The 14,699-nt window shown below is 40.9% G+C and overlaps 1 protein-coding gene across 1 annotated transcript in view; it reads left to right on the top strand.

The window, feature by feature from the left end:
• Positions 1-39: 39 nt before the first annotated feature.
• Positions 40-14,699, top strand: part of CAGE1 (cancer antigen 1) — a 38,214-nt gene continuing 23,554 nt past the window's right edge. The window contains exons 1-2 of the mRNA XM_043450731.1: positions 40-226; positions 4,962-5,464. Of these exons, the coding sequence (XP_043306666.1) occupies positions 214-226; positions 4,962-5,464 (516 nt within the window). The 5' untranslated portion in view covers positions 40-213. The remainder of the gene's footprint in view (positions 227-4,961; positions 5,465-14,699) is intronic.

The following is a 14,699-nucleotide window of genomic DNA, read 5'->3' as shown; positions in this document are numbered from 1 at the left end:
CTCGCCGGGCCCGCGGGCACGTCTGAGGGGACGTCAGATGGTCCGGGGGCCGGAACTCGGCGGCCGCGGCTGGGTGGACGTCACACAGGGGCGTTCCAGCGTGTCCGCACCGGCGGCCCGGCGTTGAAGAAAAAGGTTGAAAGCGTTCTCCCCGCGGTAGAGCCCAGTGCGCAGGGAGGAAGCCCGAAATCCTTATTTCAGATCCGAGCCTCTATGGACCCTGGAAGTGAGCATACTTTTGCGACCTAAAAAGTTTGTTCCGATATTGTGAGGTGGAAGTAAGATGAGTGCTTTTCAGAAGTTAAACTTTGACTGAAAATTAAACTTGAGGATATTTGCCAGTAACCCCAGTGACACTCTTTTTATTCCTGTCCTAAAACAGCTTAGAAGTATCTCTGGAATATCTATCCAATCACTTGAATGAGTTTTTTTCTTATGTGTAGCAGAAGTTATGTGAGGACAGAATGAAAGATGAAAAAAGTAAGCCTAACTAAAAAAAAAAAAGTGAATTGGCAGATCATGCCATAGGAACAGAGTTGTAAAAGTTCTAATTGGAAGTTCTGGGTTCACAGACAAAATTTTGAAGAAATAAGGGCCTAGTAGTTTTTTATTCTTGGAGAACAAAGGGATGCTTTAGTCCTCCTCCACCAAGGCCCAAACAGCATTTATGTATTTGGAAGACAGTATAGGGAAAGTGGAAGTTAAGTCGCTCAGTCATATCCGACTCTTTGCGACCCCGTGGACTGTAGCCCACCAGGCTCCTCCATCCATGGGATTCTCCAGGCAAGAATACTAGAGTGGGTTGCCATTTCTTTCTCCAGTATATATTTGGAAGACAGTATAGGTGAGTATAAAGTCAGGTCTTTCACCAATCCCGACTAAGCTGTTTGGCTCACTGGCTTTTTTATACTTTACCAAATGATGACAGGTTTGAAAAAATTAAACCTCAATAAATTATTTATTAATCTGATAGTTCAATAAAATAGCCCAGGAAAATGATTAAGTTGTTTTGATAGAAATATATCATTGGAGTGCAGGATTTAGTCAACATATTCTCTAAACAACTCTGATTGGTTTACCTAACGGGATATTGAAAAACCTTAAATAGATTCTTTTTGTTGTGTTGCTGTTCAGTTGCTGCTGCTGTTGCAGCGGCGCTTCAGTCGTGTCTGACTCTGCGACCCCATAGACAGCAGCCCACCAGGCTCCCCTGTCCCTGGGATTCTCCTGGCAAGAACACTGGAGTAGGTGTTCAGTTGCTAAGTCATGTGTTTGCAACCCCATGGACTGTAGCCCACCAGGCTGCTCTGTTCCTGGGATTCTCCAGGCAAGAATACTGGAGTGGGTTGCCATTTCCTTCTCCAGGACTCCTCTTGAGGTCTGTATAATATGTGAGTTCCCACACTAACACCCTTGAAACAATGGTGAAGACTAAAATAGCATACAAATAATGTGCTGAATTTTGAGATAGACATTTAGACATTGCAGGAATTTTAAAACTAGATGAATGGTAAATAGGAAAGTTTTAGGAAGAGAAGCACCTGCCAGAGCAGACTATTGAAGTCGTAAGGCTCATGATCTGTTTGCAGGAAAGTAAGCCTGATCTGACTCGAGCAGAGGACTGGGTGGGTAATGTGGGTCCAGGCTGCGTAAGGGCTGAAAGTCAAACAGAAGAATTGGATTCAGTGTAATGTGATTGGACAAGTTTTCTACTCCCATCCTCTGACAGACCTGAGGAGGTCATGAGAATGTGGATCAGGATGATGCCACAGTGAGGGAAACAAAGCACGGGTTATGAAAAACATTTTTAAAGTAGAAAAGGACAGGACCTGGAAATTGAGTAGTCCATGGGTGATTAGGTAGAAGGATGCCAAAGACATCTGGTTTTCAAGCCCAAGTGCCTTAGAGGATAAGTGTGGCGCAGGGAAGGGAGGGAAAACTGATGTGTAGTGTTGGATTTCACTTGGTAATGAGGTGAAAGAAATATCAAGTACATAGAAACAGTGTTTTACAGATGCTAACAGTGCTCTGATAATAGTAAGTATCTTTTGATTAAGTGAGAGATCCTTTCACCTTCTGGGTCCTAACACTTCTTTTTGTGCAAATCAGTATTTACTTCCATACAAAGGTAGTAAAGGCAAAGGAGAAATGGAAAGATATACCCATCTGAATGCCGAGTTCCAAAGAAGAGCAAGGAGAGAGAAGAAAGACTTCTTAAGTGATCAATGCAAAGAAATAAAGGAAGACAATAGAATGGGAAAGACTAGAGATCTCTTCAAGAAAATTAGGGATACCAAGGGAACATTTCATGCAAAGATGGACACAAAGGACAGAAACAGTATGAACCTAACAGAAGCAGAAAATAGAAGAGGTGGCAAGAATACACAGAAGAAATATACCAAAAAGATCTTAAGGACCATCGTGTGACCACTCGCCTAGAGCCAGACATCCTGGAATGTGAAGTCAAGTGGGCTTTGGGAAGCATCACTACAAACAAAGCTACTGGAGGTGATGGAATTCCAGCTGAGCTATCTAAAATCATAAAAGATGACACTGTGAAAGTGCTACAGTGAATATGCCAGCAAATTTGGAAAACTCAGTAGTGGCCACAGGACTGGAAAAGGTCAGTTTTCATTCCAGTCCCAAAGAAAGGCAGTGCCAAAGAATGTGAAAACTACTGCACAGTCGTACTCATCTCACATGCTAGCAAAGTAATGCTCATAATTTTCCAAGCTAGGTTCCAGTAAACTGAGAACGTTCAGATGTTCAAGCTGGATTTAGAAAAGGTAGAGAAACCAAAGATCAAATTGCCAACATTAGTTGGGTCATAGAAAAAGCAAGAGAATTCCAAAAAAAATCTGCTTCATTGACTATGCTAAAACCTTTAACTGTGTGGATCACAACAAGCTGTGGAAAATTCTTAAAGAAATGGGAATACCAGACCCCCTGACCTGCCTCCTGAGAAACCTGCGTGCAGGTCGAAAAGCAACAGTCAGAACCAGACATGGATCAATGGACTGATTCCAAACTAGGAAAGGAGTACGTCAAGGCTGTATATTGTCACCCTGCTTATTTAACTTATATGCAGAGTACATCATGCAAAATGCCAGGATGGATAAAGCACAAGCTGGAGTCAAGATTGCCGAGAGAAGTATCAATAACCTCAAATACACAGATGACACCACCCTTATGGCAGAAAATGAAGCAGAACTAGAGTCTCTTGATGAAAGGGAAGAGTGAAAAAGTTGGCTTAAAACTCAACATTCAGAAAACTAAGATCATGGCATCTGGTCCCATCACTTCATGACAAATAGATGGGGAAACAATAGTGATAGACTTAATTTTCTTGGACTCCAAAATCACTGCAGATGGTGACTGCCAGCCATGATATCGAAAGATGCTTGCTTCTTGGAAGAAAAGCTATGACAAATCTAGACGGCATATTAAAAAGTGGAGATATTACTTTGCTGACAAAGGTCCATCTAGCCAAAGCTATAGTATTTCCAGTAATCATGCATGGGTTTGAGACTTGGACCATAAAGACGGCTGAGCATTGAAGAATTGATGCTTTTGAATTGTGGTGTTGGAGAAAACTCTTGAGAGTCCGTTGGACTGCAAGGATATCAAATCAGTCAACCCTAAAGGAAATCAGTCTTGAGTATTCATTGGAAGGACTGTTGCTGAAGCCAAAGCTCCAATACTCTGGCCACCTGATGCGAAGAGCTGACTCACTGGAAAGGACCCTGTTGCTGGGCAAGATTGAAGGTGGGAGGAGAAGGGGATGACAGAGGGTGAGATTTTTGGATGGCATCAGTGACTTGATAGACACGAGTTTGAGCAGGCTTTGGGAGATGGTGAACGACAGAGACGCCTAGAGTGCTGCAGGCCATGGGGTCGCAAAGAGTTGGACACAGCTGAGTGACTAAACAACAACCATACAAAGTTACTGTGACTTTATACCATACTCAGACTAGTTTTTTATGTTTCCAATAACTTTCATGAATGACATTTTAGATATTCCCCCCTCACACCAAAAAAAAAAAAAAAAACAACAACAACAACAACCCAAACACAGGGCCACCAACTTCAGTATGGGTCTTCCCTGATAGCTCAGTGGTAAAGAATCTGCCTGCAGTGCAGGAGACACAGGAGATGTGGGTTCGATCCCTGGGTTGGGAAGATCCCCTGGAGTAGGGCATAGCAACGCAGTCCAGTATTCTTGCCAGGAAAATCCCATGGACAGAGGAGCCTGGTGGGCTACAGTCCATGGGGTCACAAAGAGTTGGACACGACTGACAGACCAAGGAGCACCAGCAGCAGCTTCAGTCTAGTAGTTCTCTCTGGGTGGGGAAGAGGAAGGAATTTAGATGGAAAGGAAGGGTTATTTATTTGAAATACTTTTTTGCATGTTGTCTTTACTTCTAATTTTTTAAAATATTAAACCTAAATAACTTGTCATATTCAGAATCATAAATAGTATTCTAGAATCCCAGCTGCACTGCTTGCCAGCTGTGTTGCGGCAAGTGACTTAACATCTCTTATGTTTCAGTTTCCTTATCTGTAAAAACGGGTAATAACAGTACCTAGCTCATTAGATTGTTGTGAGCTTAAATGTATTTATGTGTGTTCGCTATTATACTATACACTGTGTTTTTATTCTTTTGAAGCATTTTAAAATTAGAGTACCACAAGAGAATTTTGAAGATGTCTTAGAATTTGTTGCAATGGTATTTGACAAGAATGAACTGTAAGAAGCTTTTTTGTGGTAGTCACTTGATGACTTTTTCCTCCATGTAAAAAAGTTTTGTTGCAGCTGCTAGCACAAATAAACTTAATGAAAAAGGTTGAACTTATAATTCTTAAAAGACTCCAACAATTTATTTCGTAAATGTGAATATAACTGTTAACACATAAATTTAAGGTCAGCTAATTCTTATTTCCATCTTTCTTTTTCTAATGAGATGTCAACATTGGAAATTACTCACAGAATGTATTCACTCAGCCAATTGAAACCAGCATTTCTTCCTTGAGAAAATTTGAACCCCTTTGCCAATTTCATCAGACAGAATCATTTAATAATGAAATAGCAGTTCAAGATCTGACGGAAAGCTTATCTTATACAGAGGAGCCAGAATTGCAACATTATGTATGTGATTATGCAGAAGACACCAATATACAGGAAGACTCATTTAAGGAAGAAAACCCGATGGGAACTAGCACTTTCACACATACAGATCAGTTTGCTCTTGAGTGTGTCAGACAGCCTTCTAGAAGCCCACCTCTAATCCACTGCAGTGAAGAGACACTGAAATTCATGGAAATGCCACTGGCTAATAGTACTGCCACGGAATCTGCCCCCAATCCTAGTCAGTCTCAAGACTTCTTGTGTGAGGAAGAAGTACATAGTGATGTTGAACAACCATTTTATAAAGAAAATCTGAGAGCTAATTATGAAGCAGAGGAGGTAAGACTTTTAATGATTAGTACAGTCCATAGAATATTAAAGGATGTGTTTTTATAAAACAAAAAATTACTGCTTATAATCTGAGGCTTTTGGAAGTAGTCCTAAATCATCAGCGTAAGGGACATTGCTTCTCTGGGGAAACTGCCTTCTGAGATCTTCCTCAATTTAGAAACAGTCCTTTCTAATGAAATCAGATCCATACTTGGAGATTAGCTCTACCACATGATAATTTCTTTGAGGGTCAGGATGCTATCTTACTCATCCCTTTATGCACCCCAACATCTACATGATGCCTTGAGTATAGCAATACTGAGCTTTTATGGCCTTCCCTGGTGGCTCAGACAGTAAAGAATCTGCCTGCAATGCAGGAGACCCAGATTCGATCCCTAGGTTGGGAAGATTCCCTGGAACAGGGAATGGCTACCAACTCCAGTATTCTTGTCTGGAGAATCCCATGAACAGAGGAGCCTGGTGGGCTACAGTCTGTGAGGTAGCAAAGAGCTGGACACAACTGAGGGACTAACATATTCCTTTTCAAGTTTTTATACTTAGTGAATCATATTGATTAGAACTCAGAAGTTTACAGTAAGGAAAAGGTTGAGAAGAGGAAGAAATGCAGAGGTATTAATTAAAGTATTTGACAAGAAAAGCTCATGATTTTGCTATTATGTGGAATTTCTACTGATCAGAAAAAAAAAAAAAACATTTTCTACCAAAGTGAAAACATGAATTTGTCTTTGAATTGTTAATTCTGGGTATGTAGTGTCATAAGAGCACTGAAGATGCCAACAGTATAAAGTCTATATAGTCTGTCAATTTAAAAAATAAATAATAAGAATTGGTGTGGGCAAATAGATAACAATCCCAAAGATAGCATAAATAATACCTTTTCATTGTGAGTTTGGTGAGAAAAGCTATGGCTGTTATATTTCACTTACAAGTAAAATCAGGATTTTTTGTTCATTTTATTTGGAAGCAACATTTAAAAGATGAGTCTATTTACCTGTCTTGAGTTCTGGAAAATAACATTTTAAAAAGCTGCTGAATTAGGATCTCTCAAGATTGTAACTATATCCATTGCATCTAGCCCTTCAGTCAGTCAGTAAATACTTTGAGGCATCTATTATGTCTGAGGCCTTGTGCTATGTGTTGGTTATAGAATGGTTGACAAAACCAGAAACAAAAAGATGTGGGCACTGTCCTCATGACAAGAACACTCTCATAGAGGAGACAGACATTAATCAAATAATCACACAAGTAAATATGAATTTTCGACTATGAAAAGTGCTGCAAATAAAAGTTAAATATAAAGTGTATATGTTATAAAATTACATATAAACTGGCAGCTTTGGTAAATGCTATAAATAAAGATGGGGGTCTTCCTGTCCCTGGTCAGGGAATTTGGGTAAGACTTCCCTGAAGTGTAGTGGTGACTGAGCTCATTGCCACAGGATGAGTGGGGGTAGTTAGGTGGGGGGCATGGGAGAGCATTCCACACAGAAGTATTGAGAGCAACTAGCGTGAAAACCTTGTGGCTTCAGGGAGCATGGTCCCTTCCTTTGTGGATCTGAAGGCAGCTTAGTGTTGCTGGGTTGGAGGGATGTTGTAGAGGATGGGGAGGTAGCATGGGTTAGATATCAAGATCAATATCAGGACCTTACAGGCCTCAGTAAGGATAGTTGTCTTTATCCCAGTATGATGAAAAAGCCCTATAATATAAGGGTCCAATATCCCTAAATTCTATCAGTCCATCCCTTTAGAGATCTTTTACTAGCTTATTCTGTCATGTTTATTTTAGTGTTTACTACAACTTCCCAGGGCTTCCCAGGTGGCTCAGATGGTAAAGTCTCTGCCTGCCATGCAGGAGACCCAGGTTCGATGCCTGGGTCGGGAAGAACCCCTGGAGAAGGAAATGGCAACCCACTCCATTATACTTGCCTGGAAAATTCCAAGGACAGAGGAGCCTGGTAGGCTACAGTCCATAGAGTCTCAAAGAGTTGGACACGATTGAGTGACTTTACCTTCACTTTCCTACAACTTACTGTTGGTTTTTTTAACTCCCCCTTCTCCCAAATCTGTATTGTGAGCAGAAAGTCATTCACGAGATATGTTCATCTGACTTGCTGATGTTCCCATTAGAAGTCATAGCATTGTGAGGTAATGGTTTGATGAGGAATCAAAAGGTCATTATTCAAAAGAGGGCTCACCATATATGATAAACCCATAGCAAACATTATCCTCAGTGGTGAAAAATTGAAAGCATTTCCCCTAAAGTCAGGAACATGACAAAGGTGCCCACTCTTACCACTACTATTCAGCATAGTTTTGGAAGTTTTAGCCACAGCAATCAGAGAAGAGAAAGAAATAAAAGGAATCCAGAATGGAAAAGAAGAAGTAAAACTCTCACTGCTTGCAGATAACATGATCCTCTACATAGAAAACCCTAAAGACTGCACCAGAAAATTACTAGAGCTAATCAATGAATATAGTAAAGTTGCAGGATATAAAATTAACACACAAATCCCTTGTATTCCTATACACTAACAATGATAAAACAGAAATTAAGGAAACAATTCCATTCACCTTTGCAACGAAAAGAATAAAATACTTAGGAATAAATCTACCTAAAGAAACAAAAGACCTATATATAGAAAACTGTAAAACACTGATGAAAGAAATCAAAGATGACACAAATAGATGGAGAAATATACCATGTCATGGATCTGAAGAATCAATATAATAAAAATGAGTATACTACCCAAAGCAATCTATAGATTCAACATAATCCCTATCAAGCTACGAATGGGATTTTTCAGAGAACTAGAACAAATAATTTCACAATTTATATGGAAATACAAAAAACCTTGAATAGCCAAAGCAATCTTGAGAAAGAAGATTGGAACTGGAGGAATCAACCTTCTTGAATTTATACTATACTACAAAGTTACAGACATCAAGACAGTATGGTACTGGCACAAAGACAGAAATATGGATCAATGGAACAAAATAGAAAGCCCAGAGATAAATCCACGCACCTATGGGCACCTTTCAAATTTGGAAAACTCAGCAGTGGCCACAGGACCAGAAAAGTTCAGTTTCATTCCAATCCCTAAGAAAGGCAATCCCAAAGAATGTTCAAACTACCATACGATTGCACTCATCTCACACGCTAGTAAAGTAATGCTCAAAATTCTCCAAGCCAGTCTTCAGCAGTATGTGAACTGTGAACTTCCAGATGTTCAAGCTGGTTTTAGAAAAGGCAGAGGAACCAGAGATCAAATTGCCAACATCCATTGGATCATCAAAAAAGCAGAGCATTCCAGAAAAACATCTTTTTCTGCTTTATTGACTATGCCAAAGCCTTCAACTGTGTGGATCACAATAAACTGTGGAAAATTCTGAAAGAGATGGGAATACCAGACCACCTGACCTGCCTCTTGAGAAACCTGTATGCAGGTCAGGAAGCAACAGTTAGAACTGGACATGGAACAACAGACTTGTTCCAAATAGGAAAAGGAGTACGTCAAGGCTGTATATTGTCACCCTGCTTATTTAACTTTATTCAGAGTACATCATGAGAAATGCTGGGCTGGAAGAAGCACAAGCTGGAATCAAGATTGCCAGGAGAAATATCAGTAACCTCAGATATGCAGATGACACCACCCTTATGGCAGAAAGTGAAGAGGAACTAAAAAGCCTCTTGATGAAAGTGAAAGAGGAGAGTGAAAAAGTTGGCTTAAAGCTCAACATTCAGAAAACTAAGATCATGGATCTGGTCCCATCATCTCATGGGAAATGATGGGGGAATGGAAACAGTGTCAGACTTTAATTTTGGGGTCCCAAAATCACTGCAGATGGGATTGCAGCCATGAAATTAAACTTTAGATTGCCATTCCTTTGTTCCCTTTCTAATGTATGGGAGAGTTGGACTGTGAAGAAAGCTGAGCGCTGAAAAATTGATGCTTTTGAACTGTGGTGTTGGAGAAGACTCTTGAGAGTCCCTTGGACTGCAGGAGATTGGGTGGGTGTTCATTGGAAGGACTGATGCTGAAGCTGAAAACCAGTACTTTGGCCCCCTCATGTGACGAGTTGACTCATTGGAGAAGACCCTGATGCTGGGAGGGATTGGGGGCAGGAGGAGAAGGGGACGACAGAGGATGAGATGGTTGGATGTCCATCACCGACTTGATGGACATGGGTTTGAGTAAACTCCGGGAGTTGGTGATGGACAGGGAGGCCTGGCGTGCTGTGATTCATGGGGTCGCAAAGAGTCGGACACGACTGAGTGACTGAACTGAACTGAACTGATGGGCACCTTATCTTTGATGAAGGAAGCAAGAATATACAATGGAGAAATGACAATCTCTTTAACAAGTGCTGGGAAAACTGGTCAACCACTTGTAAAAGAATGAAACTAGAACACTTTCTAACATCATACACAAAAAATAAATTCAAAATGGATTAAAGATCTAAACATAAGACCAGAAACTATAAAATTCCTAGAGGAAAATATAGGCAAAACACTCTCTGACATAAATCACAGCAGGATCTGCTATGACCCATCTCCCAGAGTAATGGAAATAAAAGCAAAAATAAATGGGGCCTAATTAAACTTTAAAGCTTTTGCACAGCGAAGGAAACTATAAGCAAGGTGAAACAACAGCCTTCAGAATGGGAAAAAATAATAACAATGAAGCAACTAACATAATTAATCTCAAAAATATATAAGCAGTTCCTGCAGCTCAATTCTGGAAAAATAAATGACCCAATCGAAAAATGGGCCAAAGAACTAAACAGACATTTCTCCAAAGAAGACATACAGATGGCTAACAAATACATGAAAAGATGCTCAACATCACTCATTATCAGAGAAATGCAAATCAAAACCACAATGAGGTACCATCTCACGCCAGTCAGAATGACTGCTACCAAAAAGTCTACAAACAATAAATGCTGGAGAGGGTGTGAAGAAAAAGGAACCCTCTTACACTGTTGGTGGCAATGCAAACTAGTACAGCCACTATGGAGAACAGTGTGGAGATTCCTTAAAAAACTGGAAATAGAACTGCCATATGACCCAGCAGTCCCACTGCTGGGCATACACACTGAGGAAACCAGAGTTGAAAGAGACACATGTACCCCAATGTTTATCGCAGCACTGTTTACAATAACGGGGACATGGAAGCAACCTAGATGTCTGTTGGCAGACGAATGGATAAGAAAGGTGTGGTACATATACACAATGGAATATTACTCAGCTATTAAAAAGAATGCATTTGAATCAATTCTAATAAGGTGGATAAAACTGGAGCCTATTATACAGAGTGAAGTAAGTCAGAAAGAAAAACACCAATACAGTATATTAACGCATATATATGGAATTTAGAAAGATGGTAATAATGACCCTATATGTGAGACAGCGAAAGAGACACAGATGTAAAGAACATTCTTTTGGACTCTGTGGGAGAAGGCAAGGGTGGGATGATTTGAGAGGGTAGTGTTAAAACGTGTATATTATATGTGAAGCAGATCGCTGGTCCAGGTTCAATGCATGAGACAGGGTGCTCAGGCCTGGTGCGCTGAGATGACTCTGGGGGATGGGATGGGGAGGGAGGTGGGAGGGGGATTCTGGATGGGGAACACATGTGCACCCATGGTTGATTCATGTCGATGTTTGGCAAAAACCACTACAATATTGTAAAGTAATTAGCCTCCAATTAAAACAAATTTTTTTAAAAAATAAAGGCTTTAGAGAGGGAAAAAAAAGAGGGCTCACAAGAGAGGGTCGTCAGCATCATGGTACATTGAGATACTCTCTCGGTCTCTGGTTTTCAATCTACAATTAGTATAACATCCACAGCTCAACAGATGTGGCTCTCCCCAACACACCAGGATGCTGGAGAATTCCACACATCCATACATCTAAAGAAAGATGGACTGGAGCACACAGAGGAGACTGCACTGGGAGACTGTGGAGGTTTGCCTGCGATCCTGGTCCCCCTGGGGTGGCAGCTGAGCCCACAGCCTCAAAGAACCCAGCAGCAGGAGGAGAGGTGGCACCCACGACCTTCTGGCCACTAGCCAACCGTGGGTGACCAGCAGCAGTAGAAGTGGGGCCTGCAACCATCGCTCCAGCTGCAGAGGCACCCATAACTCCCCCCATCAATGCAGCCCACAGTGGCTGCACCCAGGAATCTGATGACACCCCACTCCTCCCAGCTCTCCCCCTCCCTGCATGCAGTGGAACCTGTGACTCAGGAGATTTTGGACCGGGTTGAAGTGCCCCAGAGCCCCAGGCAGTGACATCAACAGCAGCAAGGCACAGCCACCCTAGAGGTACAGGCAGTGACACCAAGGGTGCCTGTCAGAGCCGGAGAGGGTGGGCAGTGCCAACTCCCAAAGGTAACCAGAGCTAGCGCAGGAAAGAGAGACCAAAGACTTAAGCTGTAGATGCCATCTCCTGGAAAACAAAAGAAAGGCCTCTAATTTCTAACCCATTGAGTCATTAGAACCAAGAAAAATTAAAACAAAGCATCTTCACCCAAAGAAGGAAGCTCTTTTGCTACTTCAGATGCAGTGTGCCGAGGAACAACTAAGGCACCGAGGGTGAGCCACAGTAACAATACCACAAAAAGAAAACGGCAGTTCTCCAGAAACTAGACTTAACCACCATGGAATACTGAGATCTAGCTGACAGTACATTCAAAATAGCCATCATAAAGAAATTCAAGGAGCTCTGAGAAAGCTCAGAAAGGCAATTCAATGAGCTAAGGAATCAAGTGTATTGACAGAAGGAACATTTTACCAAAATGTTGAAATCCAAAAAAAGAACCAAACAAATTCTGGAGCTGAAGAACTCAACAAGATGAAGAAGGGATTAGAAAGCCTTGGAAACAGAGCAGACCATTTGGAAGAGAGGATTAACAAGCTTAGGGATAGAAATCGAATAGAAATGAAACAGGTAGAAGAGGAAAGAGCATCTTTAAAAGTGAGGAAATTCTGTGAGAGCTGCACAACTCTTTTAGGAAGGACAATGGTAGGGTAATGGGAAATCCCAGAGGGAGAGACAAGGAGAAGGGAGCAGAGAATTTACTTAAAGAAATAATAGCTGAGGGACTTCCCTGGTGGTCCAGTGGTTAAGATTTCACCCTTCCAGTGCAGGGGGCATGGGTTCGATCCCTGGGCAGGGTATTATGATCCCATATGTCACAAGGGATGGCCAAAAAATAAATATAAATAAGGATTACTAAAACCAAGAGCGTATCAGGGATGTAAAAAGATTAAGGTGAAAAAAAAAAAAAGATTAAGGTGTTTTTTTTTTTTTTAAATAGCTAACCTAAAAAAATAGCAAACCTGAGAAAAGAACTGTATGTACAAATCTATGAAGCTAAGAAATCATTGCTAGTAGATCTTCTCTAAAACATGTGGTATTAACACTGTCAAAAGTCAATGACAAAGAGGTGTTAAATACAATGTGATACTCTGGACTGGATATTGGAACAGAAAAAGGACCTTAATGTGAAAACTAGTAAAATCTGGAGTTTAGTTAATAGCAGTGCATTTGTATTGTTTTAACAAGTGTGCCATGGTATACAAGACATTAACATTAAGGGACCCTGGGTGAGAGGTATAGAGACCTCTTTGTGCTTATAACTTTTTCGTAAATCTAAAATTATTCCAGAATAAAAATTTTATTAAAGATAAAAAAATTTAAAAAGGGAAAAAAGGATGGTTATCTATAAAGGAATCCCCATTAGGCTATCGGCAGATTTTTCAGCTGTAACTATAGGCCAGGAGGGAATGGAATAAAATTCTCAAAATAGTGAAAGATAAAAACTGTCAGTCAAAAATACTTTATCCAGAAAAGTTATCATTCATATATGAAGGAGAAATAAAGACTTTCTCAGACTGAAGAGACTTGCAGCAGCAGCAGCAGACAGACAAAAGCTGAAGGAGTTCATTACACTAGACCTTGCTTACAAGAGATGTTGAAATGAGCTCTTATACCCAAAATAAAAATGTAGAATACACAAAACTTTGAGTAAGGTGATAAATAGAGTCAGAAAATTACAACTTTATGTCAGAATAGATTATTTACACTGTATTATGCCATAGATGTCAAGGGAAAAAAGCAGAAAAAGTTACTATAAATACTTTAAATTGGTAATAAATTTACAACATTAAAAGGGATAATTTGAGAGCAAAAACAAAAGAGGAAGAGGAAAAGGACAGAACCTGTATAGGCATATGAAGATCAGATGCTGTCAGCAGAGAATAAGAACTTTTACCTATAAGATGTTTTAGACAAACCTCATGATAACCACAAAGTAAAGATCTAGAGCAAAGATGTGAAACATAAAAAAGAAAAACATCATAGAAAACCACCAAACCAGAACAGCAGACAGAAACACAAGAAAAAGAAACAGTGGAGATACAGAGCAATCAGAAAATCAAAGATAAAACCAAGTTCTCATCTGTCAAGAATCATCCTAAATGTACATGGATTTAATTCATCAAAAGGCAGATTGGTTGGGGCTTCCCTGGTGGTGCACTGGTTGAAAATTCACCTGCCGATGCAGTGGACATGGGTTCAATCCCTGTTCCAGGAAGAACCCACATGCCTCAGAGCAGCTAAGCCCATGGACCACAGCTATGGAGCAGGCGCTCCAGAGCCCATGAACCTCAGAGAGAGAAGCCCCTGCAACGAGAAGCACACCTCAACAAAGAGTGGCCCCTGCTCTCCAAAACTAAAGAAAACTTGAGCAGCAAATAAGACTCAGCACAGTCAAAAGTAAATAAGTGTGAGTGAAAGTCGCTCAGTAGTGTCCAACTCTTTGTGACCCCATGGACTATACAGTCCATGGAAATCTCCAGGCCAGAATACAGGAGTGGGTAGCCTTTCCCTTCTCCAGGGGATCTTCCCAACCCAGGGATCTAACCCAGGTCTCCTGCATTGCAGGCGGATTCTTTACCAGCTGAGCCACCAGGGAAGCCCAAGAATACTGGAGTGGGTAGCCTCTCCCTTCTCCAGTGGATCTTCCCCACTGGAATCGACCAGGGTCTCCTGCATTGCAGGCAGGTTCTTTACTAACTGAGCTATGAGGGAAGCCCTTATACCTCATAACTCAACAAAGAGTAGCCCCTGCTCTCCAAAACTAGAGAACGCTTGCATGCAGCAAATAAGACTCAGCACACACACAAAAAAAGACTCAGCACAGTCAAAAATAAATAAATA

The sequence above is a fragment of the Cervus canadensis genome, chromosome 28, assembly GCF_019320065.1.
Source record: "Cervus canadensis isolate Bull #8, Minnesota chromosome 28, ASM1932006v1, whole genome shotgun sequence".
NCBI classification, from domain to species: Eukaryota; Metazoa; Chordata; class Mammalia; order Artiodactyla; family Cervidae; genus Cervus; species Cervus canadensis.
This window is presented reverse-complemented; position numbering and strand designations above follow the sequence as displayed.